Here is a 17,626-nt window from a genome sequence, read left to right as displayed (position 1 = left end):
ACATGGTGACATATCAAAATTGTATTCAAAAAGGAGTATTTTCTCTCACTCTTTGGTGCCTTGAGCATCTTACAAAGCAAATGGTGGGGCAGTCATTACTTCTCGCTCCTTGACAATCCCAAAGAAAATATTCAATAATCTTAAACCTCATTAGTTCCAGCACATATCATCAGTCCGAATCTTCCTGACTCTGAAGAGGCTGTGTCAATGCAGCAGGTCAAAGAGACATCAAGGCATAGATTTATACTTTTTTTGATAAAAGAAGTCTGATTCATATAGTGATTTTACATAACTTTTTTTTTGTAAATTTATGGCAAGCTTTGAAGTAGAAATGCACACATGCATTCACATATTATTATCACTCCTTGCTATACTCCTTTTGGTATTTCCCAGGCAAGTCTTCTGACACCACATGATTAGATGAAGATTTCTGTTCTTGTCTAAAATAATAATAAAAGATCTACTTTTCAGAGAAAAGCTGGAAAGCCAGAATGCAAACTACCCCTTCCTCTTTTCCCTTGCACATACACGCACAAGACTGAGAAGAGACTTTAAAGCCAAATTTGTTATTTTTGGAATCTGGCACAGGATTTTTGAACGTTTGCCATGCATACTGTACATAATCTTGCTAGACGCATACAGGCAGGGGGCATGCTAGGTTTTACTCGATTCTTTTTACACAGAGGACAACTTCTAGGGGAAATAAAAATGAGGAAACATGCTTGGGATACATGAGGGTGCAGACATTGCAAAATGGTATTAAAGCAAGTGCTTGCGTTGAACAGGCAGTCTGTCTGCCCATCTGCACGCAAAGAGTATGCTCAGTGCAGATTGTGCAGTATGATGAAAGAAGTCATATGTAGTAATGTGTATGCTACACATCTACAGACATAGGAAAGTGTATGGCCAGGCCTGTCTCAGAAGCTTTTGTAATATTTTGTTGTTGTTTCATATTATTTTGTCATTGTTTCATATTCATGTCTCCTGTCACCCTGGCCTGCCTGTGTTACATTGGTTATCTACAGTGATCACATTTCAGATTAACTATGGGGAACAGAATTTCCCCTCCACCAAACATCTGTTCGCAGCACACACACACACACACATATTTCCGTCTCCCTAAAAAATTGTCAGCATAGCCACTGGAACCAGAGGTGCTTTTCATATTTCAACCAGAAAAAAATAGTCGTCTTCTAAAATGGAAACCTACTAAGTGGTCAAAACGTCAGAGCAAACTTTGACAGTAATGTGTCAGCACAGCTTTTAAATACGGATCTCTCGAAAGTCTACTATTTTATAGCATCCCTGTTGAAATATTTCAGTAACATTTCTTTTTACTTGAGCTATTACTTGATCAGCTGAGAGCGATCTGAACCTGTCTTTCAAGCACTAACTATCAGTAAGATTTTGATCATGATAAGATCTGATTTTGACATGGCAATGTCATTTTTCAATTCAGATCTACTAATTACTATTCATCTTGCTAACATATGATTTGAAATAGACCCATGATTTCATGGTATCAACGAAGAAAATCTAAAAAGAATAGAAGAAAGAAAGAAACCTCTTTCCCTTGATAAATTGTGAGGCAAAATGCCAGCATCTTCCAAAACAAAGTTTATTTTTGAGAGTCAGTCCCCACTTTTCACTTCAAATATCACACGCTCCTTTAGCTGTAAATCTCTGGCAGCAGAGCTGATGAGACCTGATGCTTTCTGCCATATTCACAACTGATGTCTGATCTCTTGCTCTTTCAAAAAACATCCACCTCATTTGCAAAACATTAAAATGTAGAGAAGATAAAATACAATCTATTTTGAACAAAGGGCTTTTATGTTATCTGCTACATAATTTGAACAGTTCTGCAACTTAAATGCTACATGCGTTTTCCACATGGAGCACATAAGTAAATACATAATGAAAGACAAAGTTATGCATATATCTTGCTGTATTCAACCTTTGTTCAGTATTTTGGGGAATAAGATTAACACGTATGAAGTGTGTTAGAAAAGCTGCCAAACTCTCTTTTCGTATCTGGAAATGTCATTTCTGCAGTAGAGCAGGCTCTCTGTCATTGTAGACAGTTACACACCCTCATGCACTAATGTCTAATACTGAACTTAGGGCTTTGTGCTGTTAAATAAAGCAACACATTTTCCCACAGTACAACTTGATGTAGCTTCAAAAAAGCTTTCCTGATTTACACCAGTTGACAGTACATCCTACACAATCTGTGGCATCTGAGAGTAGTAACTGAGCTGATAAATAGCATCACCATAAAAAACTCAAGCCTCAGCAATTTCAGCTCGTGTCATTTACGCAATTCAATACTGCCCTAATACATAAGGATAATAAATCATTGTATTCTAAACAGAATTAGTGTGTGCTTAACTCTTTTCATCAACATTTAGACAAAGAATTAAGTATCCTGGTCTCTTACCCTGCATGTGGTCACAGACTGTAGAAAGAAAAGCCATGCAAGAATGCATCTCCTAAGTCACCACTACTATTGGCATGCCCACATAGTACAGTCCTGGCTGTGTTAGAAGCAAAGTGCTCTGTACATATTAAACATTTGCTTCTGAGCACAACTAATGGGCCAGAGATGAGCACCCTGTTAAGGCAGTTCTCTTTGTTTAGAATTAAGCCAAGTGGCCGTACGTGATTCTGCATGGTGATGTACAAGCACACCCATAGTGTAAACCAGTTGCTTTATTTTGTCTGAATGAGAGGAAGGGAAGAGCAGCATAGCTGAAATATCAATTTCTCCTTCCCATTTTCCTCACTGACACTTATTTTAAAAGAAACATCAAACAGACACATCTTCATAAAAATAATGTATAGCAGAATGTGTTTGTTTGTTGGCTCCTTTGGCCTGTTTTTTTTTATTTCCTCCCATTTCCAGATGGTCTTTTTTGATCTGTGGAGGGAGAGAAAGGGAGAAGAGTGTCTGTAATTTCCCTGCTTCACGCATTTGTTTCTAGGGTGTAAACTGACCAAGGCTGGCAACGAAACCCATCCTAAGGAATGGAAAAGTGAGGCTCCTGTGTCTCTCTGAAGAGAGGATCCTCTAAAAAAGCTTTGAATATCCTTCTCTAGACATTCAGAAGTGATGATGATGTGACTTGCAGAACACAGCCAAACCAAAACAGCATGTATTTTAACCCATATTAGAGAAAGAGGGAGTGTATACTACAGGATATTATATGAAATACTCACATGTAACCTCGAAACCTACTTAAGTCGTTGTTTGGCTTCTCGCATTCAATGACACTGGTGAACTTCAAAGGGTCAAATTCTGAGTCCTGGAATAATAAAAATATTAATTACTTAGTGCAAAGACTTGCAATTTATAGCCAGAATTGCTTTCTTTGCTAGCTTTTATAACATATCAAAGCTAAGGCTTTTCAAAAGCATACGAATGACACTGAAAATCAAAGGCACCTGGGCAACAAAACTCCTCGGGTGCCTTGGAAAACGTCCCTTACAAAAATGATCTTTTGTTCTGCAAGTGAAAGAGTGTAAGTCTCAAGAAGCATTAGAGGAAAAAAAGCAGCCGAATCCAGAGGTCAAATGAATTTGGTCTGGAGGGGAAAAATCAAATTTGTCTGGGAATGCTCAAAATATTCAAAAGTTTCACTATACTTAATGTTCAAGTGAAGCCATTGCAAATCTAGGACAACATCAGCCAATAAATTGCCAGTTATGAAAAGGCTAGTATGAGTTTTTGAAATATTAGCAAGATTTCTTAATTGCTTTATGCCAACACAGATAAATTAATCTACTACAGAAAATTAGACACATACAGAAGAATATGTTTTTCCTAATTAACACTTAAAAATCTTGATTCTCTAGTTAATTAGTCTGAGGCGGTATTTTTGCTAACTGTGCACACAAGATGTTTACTTGTAGTTACAAACTTCTTGTGCCTGAAGAAAAATGTCCTATCACAGCACAATTATTTAATTTTGTTAAAAATCAAGGTTACTCTGTCTTCCAAACTAAGATGGATAGGCCAGACTAAACGAACTACACAGCGAAACCAGTAGAGGCGTTCTGCTGAGAGAGCTGTTTGTCTCCATCAATGGGGAATGCCTTTAGAAAACTGCTTCACACACCTTCAGAATGAAAAAACTAATTGTGGATTGTTGCATTATTAAGCTTTCAACAGTGGTAACACTGCAAATGTTATGTTTTTATAATGGTTTTACTAAGCAGCTGTAGGCCCCTGAGCACAGCCTTTTAGACCACATTATGGGAACGGCCAAGGATCAGTAATCAAAGGACAAAGACACAGTCTTACCGCCAGCTTCTCTGAGAAACACAGGTATCTCAAAAAAAAAATTTTTTTTTAGTATCGACTCCACTCAGAAGAGGAGAAAGAAAACAGATTTTAAATAAGAGGTAAAAGAACTAGAGGATATGTCAGCATCACCATCAACCCCCTCCTTTATTTTTCTACCAACCATGCTTGGAAGAAAGACAGACTTAGAGTGTATAGGAGACAATTCAAACCACCCACACCTGACACCTTGGGAAACCTTTACACTATTTTCAAGAAACAGGAGATGATAAGAGAACCACAAAGACGGGCTGTCACCTAGAGACAGCTACAGCCCACTGGAGGAAAGAATCACTCTTAGAAGCAGAATTCAGCTTGTAAACAGGAAAAAAAAAGTAAAAACAACAGGCAGCTCTGAGCAAGGAAGAGGAATGCTATGCCAATATTCAGACTTCCTAAGTTATGTCAAAGTAGGCAGTCAGGTACCTGAGCCTTAGCAAGAAATCCAGATGGTCTTCTCAGCACCACATAGTGTTGCTATTTAAGCTCATTAGATGTTTTTCTTAGTCAGCCTTAATTTTTTCTCGATGACTAAAGTTTGGTGCTGGGAACACTCAGAAGCACCTCGTTCTAGGGAGGCTCATAAAACGTCGCTAGGCTCTAGAATGAGGCAGACGTTGCAAAGCTGCACATTCATCCGCTCTGACCCGTATTACTCAGCTGCAACCTCAGAGCGGCACAGACATTCGCAGTCACAAGGAAGGACTCACTCACTGGTGAGAACAGCCATCATGAAGCTTTCAGGCCTTGGGATCTGAAATCTCCTACCATAGCACTTAAGCTGTGCACTATGCCTGTATCCTTGCCTCCAGCATTCAAAGGTTCACACTGCAGAGACACTACACTAGCAGCCAGCACTACCAGGCGGCTGGCTTTACTTGAGCTTTTTGTAGAAGGTGAATTTCTTCCAACTGATGCCAAAACATAACACCTGCTCTGCTACCCCAGAGCGCAATCTTCTTTTCCTTCCTTGCCTCAGTATGTTTCTTCACAGAAGAAAAAGTACAGGAAAAATAACATACAAACTTCACTCACAGTGTTTCAATAACATACTGTCTGTCTGCCTAAATGCTGTGTTAAAGAAGATTCACGACTGTAGTTTAAATTGCATTCATAAATTGGAGGGAAAAGATTGGACTGGAAAGAGAAGTATTTCTGTCTTTTATCATCATATGCCGCAGTGTTACAAGCTCCAGTTTGTTTCACACAAATTTTCATTGGGTGGTTTCAAAAAACAAGGAGAGAAATCTTGATACCTTTGACGAATGCCTCAGAAGGAATCCTAGAGACACCTAATAACAAAGTCCAACCTAATCAAATGAAGGTTTTCCATGGCTGCGGAGCTCAGCAAAGAGAGCCTGGTTTCAGAGCTGTACAGACACGTGAACTTCTAAAGCAATTGGAAGTTTACAGACTGAATTTCCTTTCTCCCAGGAATACCTGACAACAAACCAGTAACTTCACAAATAAAAAACCCCACACCTTTAAAATGTAGAGGTAAAGTCTTCACAAAACAAAGATCTTCTCAAGACCAGACAGGACTAAACCTACCCTACTTCCACACCACTACTATACAACATATTCTTTCTCCTCTGTTTGTTGGATTCTTCTCATTTATGACTCAGTTTTGGAACTAAAAGTCCCTTATCGTGAAATCTAACTGTCTGTGTATTTGTGTTCTGTTACAATTAACTTAAAATATGTGATTATGGTCTTTAACCAGATAATATCTGGGAGGGGAGAAATCCAATAAGAATAGTAGTTTATGTAAGGGAACAAAGCTGCTAAATCCTGATTTATTGCAAAAGCTGTTTGTCTCATTAATAAATCAGATAGCTCCACCTCTTCCTTCTGAAATGGAAGTGTAGATATACACCGTATTACAGTACAGCTGATGACACCATTTTGATGTAAAAATGTCTTTTGGTAAATGGGCAAATATGTAAACACTGCCCATATATGACTGCTTTCAGTGGTTATAAAGAAGCACAAAATCAACATTAAGGTTTCACAGTGATCAAAGTTTTGTTCCTTTTTATGCTGTTAGCTACATTTCAGCAGCAAGTGAGACAAACCATGACGATGCTCTCATGTATTAATAGCTAAGGGAAGCTGTAGTTAGAAGGAAGGTAAAGTAGAAGTGTTGGTTTTATAGTGCATAAGCATCATCTGTGTTGTTTTCTGGGTACAAGACCATGAAAAAAAGAAATACTCTGCCGCTACTTTTTCTCTTACAGGGAATTTCTCCGTCACTGTTAAGACACAGAAAACCCCAACAACAAAATATGGTCAAACACAACACTTCCCTAGAACTTTGTGCAGCAATTGCCTGATGTGCCTAACTTTCAGTGTTTTACTTTTTACTTAGAGAACTGCTGGATACTAGAGCTGTCCCAGTCTCGAGAGGGATGAAAAGCTCCATTCCTAGCCTCACTGGATCTGTATTGAGGCTTTCCAATGCTTAATTTCCCTGAAAACTTGACTTATTTGGTGCACAACAGCAAGTGTCCCAGTGCACGTCAGCAAGATCACGTCATTCATAAAAAGCAGTAGCAGGCATTTTTTTTCTTTTCTGAAGGTATGTGATGGTGTCTCATCTATTATATGATACCTTTGCATATCTTCCAAACTTGTGCCTTGTGCACTGTTGATCTGAATGACTGACTCCCCAGTTTATAAAAACCTGGCAGAGATTTGCTGATTGCAAATAAATTACCCCAAGTACTTCAAAAACTGCAGCAGGGCAAATGCCAGAGCTAAATTATGTTCATGTCAGTCAGATCTTTTTCTTAACCTGTTTTCCCTTTGCTACAATATAAATTTTAATTGTCAGCACTAATTCTGAGGATGAGTCCCTGCAAAACATGATTAAGGTAAAATACCCTGCTTACACTTAAGAAAGAGTTCTTAATGCTAAATTGGACTTAATTAGGAGCACAAACTCGTGAACGTTAAGAAACTGCAGAAAGTGTTTGAAAGGATATGTGAAGGCCACTTGGGGAAACAAGAAATCTTAGAGATGGGCCAGAAAGTTTTTATACTAGTCTCAGTGAGCGCTGACTTCGAAAAAGCTGTCATGAGCACCAGGTATGCCAAAGTCTAAGCAAAGTCAAGCATATCCAATTTCTTTAACAGAAAATAAGAAACAGCAACCAGAATTCAAAAGTTCCTACTCCTGCATTAATACCCTAAGGCTGCACAATCATATTTCCACTTGTGCTCTCTCCAACGAACCTCAAATTCTCTTTGAGACTGTGAAAGAGCGACAATATGAAAGATGGAGGGTATTTAGGAGTCATGAAATGTGAATTTGGCTTCTGTGAAGCTGAAAAAGGAAATGAACTCATTTCCATTTCTTTTGAGGTTAACAGAACTAGTGTAAACCTCTCTGTCCATGCTGTTCACAGTATCTTAGTACTTGCAGGCTCTAGCAAAATGATTACCTTCATTGCAACTGCTGCAGCTCTTTTCCAAATGTTAGGTATTGTCCCTGCTTTTTTGACACAGCAAGCACAGAGGCAAGCATTGTTCATACGGGCTCCAATTTTGTGCTCTGTTGGTCTTTCAGCCTGATATTTTTTCTCCTGTTGGGTTTCAATTTTATATCATGATCATGGTATCACAGCACTGTAACACTACAATGGGGTCCCAAGCTGTACTACACATATATTGACTATAGCAAGCCAGTTACTTCAAGAGTAAACACAAAAAATGCATCTGGTTCCCTTTCCTCTGGAGGAATGGCTGGCTGGTCGGTAAATGTTGCCAGAATAACTGAATGAACACAGGCCTGCACATATGGAATGAGAAGGTAAATTTGGTGGCATGCCTTGTCCAGTGATGTGTGGCCAGGCAAAACACCGGGAACTCATTGCTGGTCCTATCATGGTACAACACCGTTCTCTTAAGTCAGAATATGGTTGTGAAAAATGTGAAACAAAGGTTTCAATCACTTCTCCCTGTATGGTTTGAGAATTTCAGAAGCAGAAATACATCATTTTGTCATTTATGTATATCCCCACCCTCTGGGTGTTTATGTTTTGTATTTTGGAAGTTTTTAGTCACTGATTATTATTAAACCACTTCACTTCAGTGATAAGAATCCTTTTTTAGTAATACCACTTTAAAAATAGGTCTTTCAGGTTTCTGCAGAATGAATTAAGGCACTTACTGAAGAAACTCACACTAGTGAAGACACCTTCTGGCTTAACTCTTATTCTGTATCATGGCATACCAAAATGAAAAAAAAAGGGGAGGAAAAAAAAGAGAAAAACACAGAAAAAAAAAGAAGGGACTTAATTCAATAGTTAGAACCTCACTTTCCTCAAATACCTGACTTTCATTTTGATTTCACCAAAGTAACCTAAGCTAGTTCACTGCCTTCCTCTGAAAAAGTGCTGACCTTTTAGGAAACCATATACTGTACATATTGAATATACTGAAATAACTATTTCTGAAAGGCTGAAACTTGTCAAAAGGACAGACAGTACTGCTTCTAGTAGGAATTTTATGCACTCAAGGATTCTATAGAATGTATTTTATTTCTTCAGGAGTTTTCTTGCTAGGAAAAAGTTTTATAAATTACCTATAAATCTTACTTCTTTCAGTTTCTTAAATTTTTAGGAAATTTATTCCTATTCTAAATGCAGCAATGGAAAGACCTACTTTGCTTATGTAAGCAGACTTTGGCAGACTGCAGAAATCTGCTAATATTGATTCCTTCAAAGCTGAACTTCAAATTAAAGTTAGTTTAAATTGCAGATGTAAAGGATTTTGTGACTAGGCTTTAATGCTCTACTGAAACCAATTAAACCTGATAAAGAGTTCCATTTAAAACAATAACTTGAGGTCCATGACAATTGGGCTGTGTCTCTTGAGGGAAGCAGAAATGTACACAGGAGATGAAAACGTAACGGTATGCTAAAGGAAAGGTGTTCTCTTTAAAATTTCCCTTAAATTAAACCATTGCCCCATATCTCTCAGGTGACTGTTGGTGAGTGGGAAACAACAGGTAGAGAGATCCAGTAACTACAGAGACCTATCACAAAAAAGGAGACTCAATTTAGCTCTCTCCAACGTGACTTTGGAGCCCCAGCTGTAACATCATTCTGAATCTCTACAGTTAAATGTCAAACTTTCCGACTCTGCTGGCAACCTTACCAAACTGTCATAGCTCAAGAAGCAAAACATGCTGCTCTGCCAAATGAGTTAGTTTGACAATTACACCATGTTCCAACAACATATTCCCCTTCATGAAATGTGTGTTGTATGGGTGTTTTAATGGCCTGCTAGTGTTATTAATAATGCATAGTATTAAAATGCTTTCCCTCATTCATCTGCCCTACTTTACCGCTGCAGAAACCTGAGTTTGATGTTCGGTCCTTCCTTTCACTAGGATAGCATAAGCACACAAAAATGCCCTTGCATCAGAGGGGACAGAGTTACCCACTCATCATATTCTGTTTACTGGATATGGTGGGGATCTTACACAGACTGCTCCCTGAAGTAAAATTACTGGATAAGGAGTCTAGAATTTGTTTTGGAGTGTATGTCTGGAGGGAGACAGGGAGAAATGCAGTCATGGGGACAACTCAAAGGAAATATTTAATAGACAAAAATCAGCTTCGGCCAGAAAAATAGCTTTCCAGCTTAAAAGCTTTTAAGTGCAGTAAGAATTAATCCCCCTAATGCATTGGTCCACCCTATTATTGCTTTATACAGCAGTACCCTGCATGCACCATATAAAATTAATCTGACCTTTTATTAATGTGCACCTGGAATTACATATTGATTTTACATATCCAAAGCATGAAGACTGTTTATATACTAAAACAGTGAAATGTTTTAATGTCTAAACTACATTACTCTCCCCGGCAGAATTTATCTATGCCACTAATTCACAAGAAAAAGAAGAAACAGTTTGATCTATGCTATTTAGGAACTAAGGAGATCAAGCCGTACATCAGAATTTAATAGTTTTGTTTTCCACACTGACAACTACTACTATAATTGGATTTTTTCAGTAGTGTTTATTTAAAGGGAACAGAGATGTTCAGTATTTAGAAACACCGGAACAGCTAAGCAAGCCAAATACATGCTAGGGGGCTGATCTTCCTCTTGCTGACGTAAGTAAAAGTAGAAAATATTATGAGGGAATAGCACAATATTCAGCCTGTAGGAAAAAAAATGTGTTGTTTGTAAGGCCTATGAAAACCTCAGTAATTCTAAGACAGCCAGCCGAAGAAGCTGCTTTTAGTCAGTCACAAGATAACACAGTACCAAACGAAAATGCTAACAATGCTGAAAATACACATATACAACATTGTATACTCTTAATGTCCCTTAGGATGATGGCAGTCCGTGGCAACACATTGAAACTGATAGTGACGTCAATGAATCAACTGACTGAGTATTGCAGTGCTGGCAAGTGGCCAGAAAACAGAGTACGTCAAGGCTGAAATACGGATCCAGATCTGAACAATTAAGAAAGTGGTATCTACTTGTCCCAAAGGGCAGCCGCTGAAATAAATGAATGGGTTACTAGTCCATAGGAACCAACATCAACATAAGCTCAGCTCTTAAACTAAACCAAAGGCCAAGCCTGTTAAGGGCTCACAAAGCTCCCGCATACAGCGTGCCCTGTTCCTTCAGTGGCTTCTCCTGGCTTTGTTTGCACAGTCTGCAATGAGATGCAACCCTCCCCACCCTACAGTACTCTCCCATTTTAGGATATGTTTCCAGCAGTCTTTCTGCTGCATTTCAAAACTGCTGGAAAAAAAATCATTTGCTTAGTGCCCTAAGTACTGAACAGTCATTTTAATTTGGTAGCACAATAGCTTACGTCAGCTTCCAAATATACCTCAGCCTTCTCATGCTCTCACCTTGGGCAGTTGGCAAGTTGGACTACTTGTGGGATGAAGTTCTGCCAGAAAAAGGAATAGGAAAAACTAAGACCCTTCAAGAAGAAGAGGGAAATGCCAAGCACCTCTCTTACATTGTTTCACAAATAAAAACCAGAACTACAGAGTCACGAGAGCAGAGCGGCTGGTGATGCAGGCTTTTTCTTATGAATGGTAAAACCTACCAGTAGAGGCTACAGTGCCAGGATGCTGTTATGTGCACCAAAGCCTGATATGCCCATCTCACTTACTCTGAAGATGTGAAATCTGGATAAAAGAATGTTTACATTGCAAGGCATTATGTGCAAGAAATGTTCCTAAGATTTGAGTGAAATCTGATTTGTGAGATGGAATCTATAACACCCAGCAACCTCCCGGATTACTGAGAGATGTCAGTCCTCACCATTTGAAGAAACGTGTAGGGGAAAGAAGCAGTCCTAATGAAAACAGACCTTTCATTCCAAATATTACAGAGCTGCATTCATATCAGCACTGTTACAGTTTTGTCAGTCTTTCCATTAGCGTCTTTAATGTGAGAAGGTTATATAACTACAAAAAACTCTCCAAGCTGGACACTGGCATGCAGTCTTTGCTTGGAATTGTATCTTATAACAACATTCATCATCACACGCCTGCTCTACTAATGCTCCTAATGCAAACACAGCATTAAGCACGCACCTTCTCCACTTAATCCCAGCTGTTTCTGTACTTCCCTCCTAGCCCTGCTGGGAGGGTGGAGAGGAGAATGTGAAGATTAGCAATCAATCTGAGAACAGTAAGGCTGTGGCTGGCATACAGAGTACAAGAGGGAAGTTGGGATAGCTGTAAAACACTTTTGGGTAACAGTTTTGCTGTCTGGTCTGTCTGTTCTCACCCACTACCTGTTTTATTGAGCAAGTACCTTTTCAATCAACATGCTAAAAAGACTTCAGAAATAAAGGGAAACACATCTTCTCAAAAATTGTAGGAGTTCAGTGTGTTATTTTTCTCTGCAGACATCAGCAGTTTGCAGAAGCCTTATGAAAATAAAATCATGAGGGCACTGCCAGTTGCAAAACTGGACAGCAGAGCTGGGAAATGAGCTCAGGGGGATGAACACGTATTACCAGGTTAGGTATTAAGGTTCACTTCCCTCCTCAGCTCTATTGTCAGCTTCACGCTCCAGGCATGCACAAGGGTTATGGAGTTCCTGCCTGAGTCTTGTCTTCAGTAACTCCCCGTGCCTTGTTCAGTAAGTATGGACTTAAAACATGCATGAATACAGCCTGTGGAATCAGAGCACAGGAGAACAGCACAGTCCATTACTCCTGTGCAGGCTACCTTCATTAGCTATCTTCTCCTCTGGGTCCTTATGCAAATACTTGTTATAAGAATTCAATAACTGTGAGATGTGAAACTGCAAATGGTAAAAACAAACGTCAGGAGTAAGACCAACAGGGAGAACATCAACGAATAAAATGGCTTATTTCTGTAATTTTTCTTTCATGTCATTTTCAGGCACATCCTCTGGAACCTAAATCAAAGATCACTGAAAAAGTTCTTGTGGAGCAGCAGGATTTATGCAATTTACTATTTGTTGCTTAATAGTTGACATGACCCACACCTGTGTAGTTACCAGCAGGATAAAACCATCTTTATCCCTTCCTGCTATACTTCAACACCCTGTAAGTCAGATCCCTGTAATCTTAGCCATACCGGCCACATGGCTATGCAGGCATATGAGCATAACTTAGCCATATGGGATGTTTTTCAATCTGCTATTTAATCAAGTCAGACCAAAAATTTAATAGGCAAACATGCCTGGAAAAGTTAAGGAGAGGGTTGTAATGCTCATGGCAACTTATACATGCTTTGTAACCATGCTGTATGCTAAACATCAAATTATCTTCCTCTTAGAAGGGGGGTATGTATCTTATGTCAGTAAGAAGGCTGAATTAGCAAATTAGCACTGTTGTCTATAAAATTGCATGCACAATTGATATTTTTAATTCCAAATCAAATGGAAGTATAAGCACTATACTTCTACGCTGATGGCAGTATCTTCTCAAGTCATGTACCTACAGGACAACCATGGCTTTCTCTCTGTCACATACATGCATGCATGCATATATAAAGTGTCTAACCAACACAGAGTCATAGCAGACCTTGAAAGTACAAACCTGAGTATAACCAAAGAATGGAAATTTTCATGAGTTTATATAAATAATAGTTTTGAGACATATGGTCAGCCACTTCCCACGTAAAAAGCATTTTAATGTAAACTTTTACTGCTCTTTGTGGCCTTATCAGTATTAAAACAAGTAAAGGACTTGGAGGGTAGCAGGTGGAGAAAAGAGAAGTGGGATTAGGTTCACAACCTAGATGCTGAGGTAAATAGAGGATTTCCTCATACTGTTGCTCTAGCTTCTCTTGGCAGAAGAAAAGACTCTTTCTCCACCTCAGTGCTTCCAAAGGAAAGTGAGACCATGCCATCATTGCCGGGGTTACACACAGCTTAATACCATAAACCCTCCTGCTGTGGAAAAGAAGGTCCTTCTATCTTTTCCTAATCATTGATATTGCATATTAGGTTATGGTATCAGAGGCTAGGAAGCCTTGGTGTGTTTCCAGCTCCAAACTCCTGACCCTAAAATCAGGAGTTCTCAGTAACTGACTAAGACATATCATTTCTAAGAACAAATATTCCAGACATTTTGCTCTCCCAGCTGACAAGCCAGTGAAAGGCTAAGGAATAAGCAGTCCCAGAAATAAAACTTTTGTTTAGTAAAATTGAATTAGGCTAGGAGATTGGAAAAGTCATGACAAACCAATTAGAAAAGAAGATCTGATTGGGAAAACCTCTCCTTAACTTGATTTAAATGTACATGTCTACTTCTCTATAGCACAAAGCAGTACAGCATTTAATTTTCTCCACAGACTTGAAATGCTTTCTTGTTTTCTAACATTTATTCACAGAAACAAAGGATTGGAGAGATGCAAGGCTTGCCACATGGAGAATGAAACCTGCCACCTCTCTAGAGGTCAGATGCAGCACAAGCACAGGCATGATACATTTCCTTACATGGCTTCACCACTGTTCCACCGGTGCAGGAAGGATTATGCTAGCGACAGGAGGTCCTTCGCAGCCAAGATGTTCAAACTTAGATTCATTAATTTATCCCCTATCACCCATTAGTAGGCACAGAAAAATAAACAGCCAATGTAAACGATACAAGTCAAGGACTTAACACCCTTCCAAATTGGACTCTCATTTTTCCCCAAAGCTTAAATTAAGGTTTCCAAAATTTTCTGTTAAGGTTATTCAAATCCTTTGTCCCTCTAATGAGTCTCTCTTGATGATCAAAACTGCGGTTTGGACACCTGCACAATGGAAACTAGAAAGAGATGATAATCTTGTGTGAAACCAACCAAACGGGAAGTGAGCCATAATTCTTTAGTTTTTAAAAATTTGCATCTTTTCCCCTCACCCCCCTAACTACAAACTAGATTATCCCCCTAGACTACTAAGTAAATGCCACGGTAAAACAGTGCAGTGAAAAATTGCTTAGAATTTCTTAAGGATTTTTGGCTAACGCAAGAGTGCCAAACCACTGACTGGGAGCCGCTCTGCAACAGGCCACTCTGCATGCAGCTGCTATATATCTGTTCCTCTGTTCGACAGACAGTAGATGCTCCCTCTTTAACTAGAGATGTCCACAGTTTCCACAGAAGTTGTTTCGGAACATGGTATTATCCAAAAAATATATTAAAAAAACAGTATAGATGTTGAGCTTTTCATAGTGATTTCACTTTCATCAGAGAAATTTACTGAACACTCAAGGCCCAACTTTGAACATAGGTTTTCATGGTGTTTGACATACTAGCAGTTTACACTGAGAAACACAAAAAGCCTACATAATCAGATGCACCATGTCTGGGAATTTTTAAAAGACTTGTTTCACTAAAAGCTTCAGCTAAAATGTAAGAAATAGTTTTAAATTTAATATGCTGGTAGTACATAGGGAAAAACATTTATTTTCTTTTGTTTGGATGGTTATTTTTTTAACTTTCTTTTCCCTCAGGGAAATCTAATTTTGGCAATGTGTGTGGGATGGAGCACTAATCTGCTGTTTTAACATGTGCATGTCTGGAATTTTCAAGTCACTTTTCTTAGCCTTGTGAACCTTTCCAAAATACTGCAAAAAAGAAAGGCAAAAGGCACAACCACAAAAAGATACTAGAAATGTCTCCACTGTTCACATGGCCTGATTCTATCCTTTTAAAGTACTTACAGTCTAAACGAGACCGATTATGCTGATTAATCCACATTCACTTGATTATAACACAGTACCATTCCTGCTAATTTCGGGTGGATGCACATACAGAGCTGGCTCTTTACAGATGTGTGTGTGAGTATATTAGCGGGACAAGGAGCAATAGGGCCATGCCTGTTGTTGTGTTGCTTTAGAAGACCCTGTCAGACTCTTCAAGATAAAGAGCTCATATAAGCAGGTGAAATGAAAGCTAGTCTTGCCTGGGAGTTGTGCTGGTTTAACTTCAGCTGTTCTCTTAAAATTGGGCTATTTTACCCTTGCAGATGGCTGCATGAGAAATCTTAGTTTAGTTTAGTGTCAATCAGAACTTGAAAACTGCTTTTTTTTTTGAGGGAGAAAAAATGGAAAAAAAAGAGTCTGAATGCAAAGTGAACATCTACATCGAGATGTTGCATTTGCCCTGTGAGCTGTTTTCAGCCATATAGCATGAGTTGTCCTCCTCTACATCTAAACTCACATGTGGTGCAGCACCAGCATGGTATGGCTTACAGTACAGCCCTTCTAGGAAGTAGTCCTGTCTTCTCTTCTGACCGCTTTCTGCTTAGGACTTACATGTAAAGAGACAGTATAGATGGCCTAATGCCTGGAAGAGGGAACTGTGGGACTGTTATCTCTAAGACCAATTGTACTTAGTATGCTTCCAACACTGTGTAAGAACAGGCTGGGCTGGAATGGAAGCTAGACCTGTTCATTCAGCCCAGCTTCCAGGCTGGGGCGAAGTGCAAAAGTATCTGCAGTAAGCACAGGTTCTGAGTTTACACATATTCCAGAAGTGTGGACATACTGACTTGCAAGGAAATCAGACTGATGCGTTATTTTGATGCTAGTCTGCATGCAAGTGAACCGTTCCAAACAGGCAGACACCAAATTCAAACATGCTTTTTTAGACAAATTAAATAAGCAGCCACAAAGTCATTTGCAAGGCTTATCTAAACCTGTTTAATCATGGTAGTACAAATTTGTTCTGAACAAAGGCATATTCTTACAAGAAAAAGAGAGGGATCTACCCTGTCAGTTCTCAGAGGGACATATGTGTCTTCTCAAAAGGGGTGGCAGCTGCTGGATTCAGCTTAGCTTTTAGCTGAACTGAAGCTTTCCACATAAACATCCCCGACATGGCCAGTGGTTAATAAACCATAGGCTGCTCCAGAACCAACAGTGAGTCTTTGTGGATTTTGTTAAAAGACATACTGAGTAAAAACACTGGAGTATTTTGTTTGTTTTGTACTACAAGGCAGCAAGAAAATGTAAATGTTTTTCATGAGTCTAGATTCATACTATCAAAATATCCTAAATCAAGTTTATGAAACCTGAAAGGGAGGATTGAGCCTTTGCAGTCAGAGCTGTATCTGCATATCCACTCTCTGAAGAGTGGCTGACAAAATGTTTCAAATGCATGTAAAATATTCCATAAGCAATTATGGAGGGTGTGGTGGCTAAACAGCCTGTACAGTAATACAGAAAACACATTGATTCTTCTCTCATAATGCGTCTCCTATTAGGTTCAGTACACCAGAAATGGCTGCTGTGACTAGAGAGCAGTGAGGGTGGGTTAGAAATTAGAAGGAAACTGGTGTCATACCAAGGAAGACTTGTTTTTTCCAGAGATGCTTACCAGTCACTGCTAACACTGTTATATCACTCACAAGGGGTTCAGTAAAATACTTGCTCCTTGCTTAGCTCTCTGGTGTTTCATGCTGCACACACAGATCTCATCTGTGTTTCGGTGTGAAGACAGTCCACTATTCTTTTGACTTTAAAGGCAGAGCATGCAGAAGTACATTTCTGACTATTTTAAACATTTTAACACATACTGTCACTGTAATAACTGGATAACAAGACTAGATTTAGAGTCTCTGGGGAGACATTTTAAAGGCCTTTGAAAAATCTCCTTTTTATTTTCTTTTTTTTTAACCTATTAATTGATCTCTTCATTTGCTAGCTGATTATTGTGAATGTAGAGCAACAATGTATACATTCAAACTAGAGTCTTCAGACATACAAGCCACAAAGGAATACATCAATGACTGTCTTCACAGCTTGCGTATTGATAGGATGTAGAACTGTGTACA

General features: G+C 39.0%; 1 protein-coding gene across 1 annotated transcript in view; it reads right to left on the bottom strand.

The window, feature by feature from the left end:
- Nucleotides 1-17,626, bottom strand: part of ATP10A (ATPase phospholipid transporting 10A (putative)) — a 112,639-nt gene that overhangs the window by 47,345 nt on the left and 47,668 nt on the right. The window contains exon 3 of the mRNA XM_026103280.2: nucleotides 3,220-3,305. Within this exon, the coding sequence (XP_025959065.2) occupies nucleotides 3,220-3,305 (86 nt within the window). The remainder of the gene's footprint in view (nucleotides 1-3,219; nucleotides 3,306-17,626) is intronic.

This window comes from Dromaius novaehollandiae, chromosome 1 (genome assembly GCF_036370855.1).
Source record: "Dromaius novaehollandiae isolate bDroNov1 chromosome 1, bDroNov1.hap1, whole genome shotgun sequence".
Classification (NCBI taxonomy): Eukaryota; Metazoa; Chordata; class Aves; order Casuariiformes; family Dromaiidae; genus Dromaius; species Dromaius novaehollandiae.
This window is presented reverse-complemented; position numbering and strand designations above follow the sequence as displayed.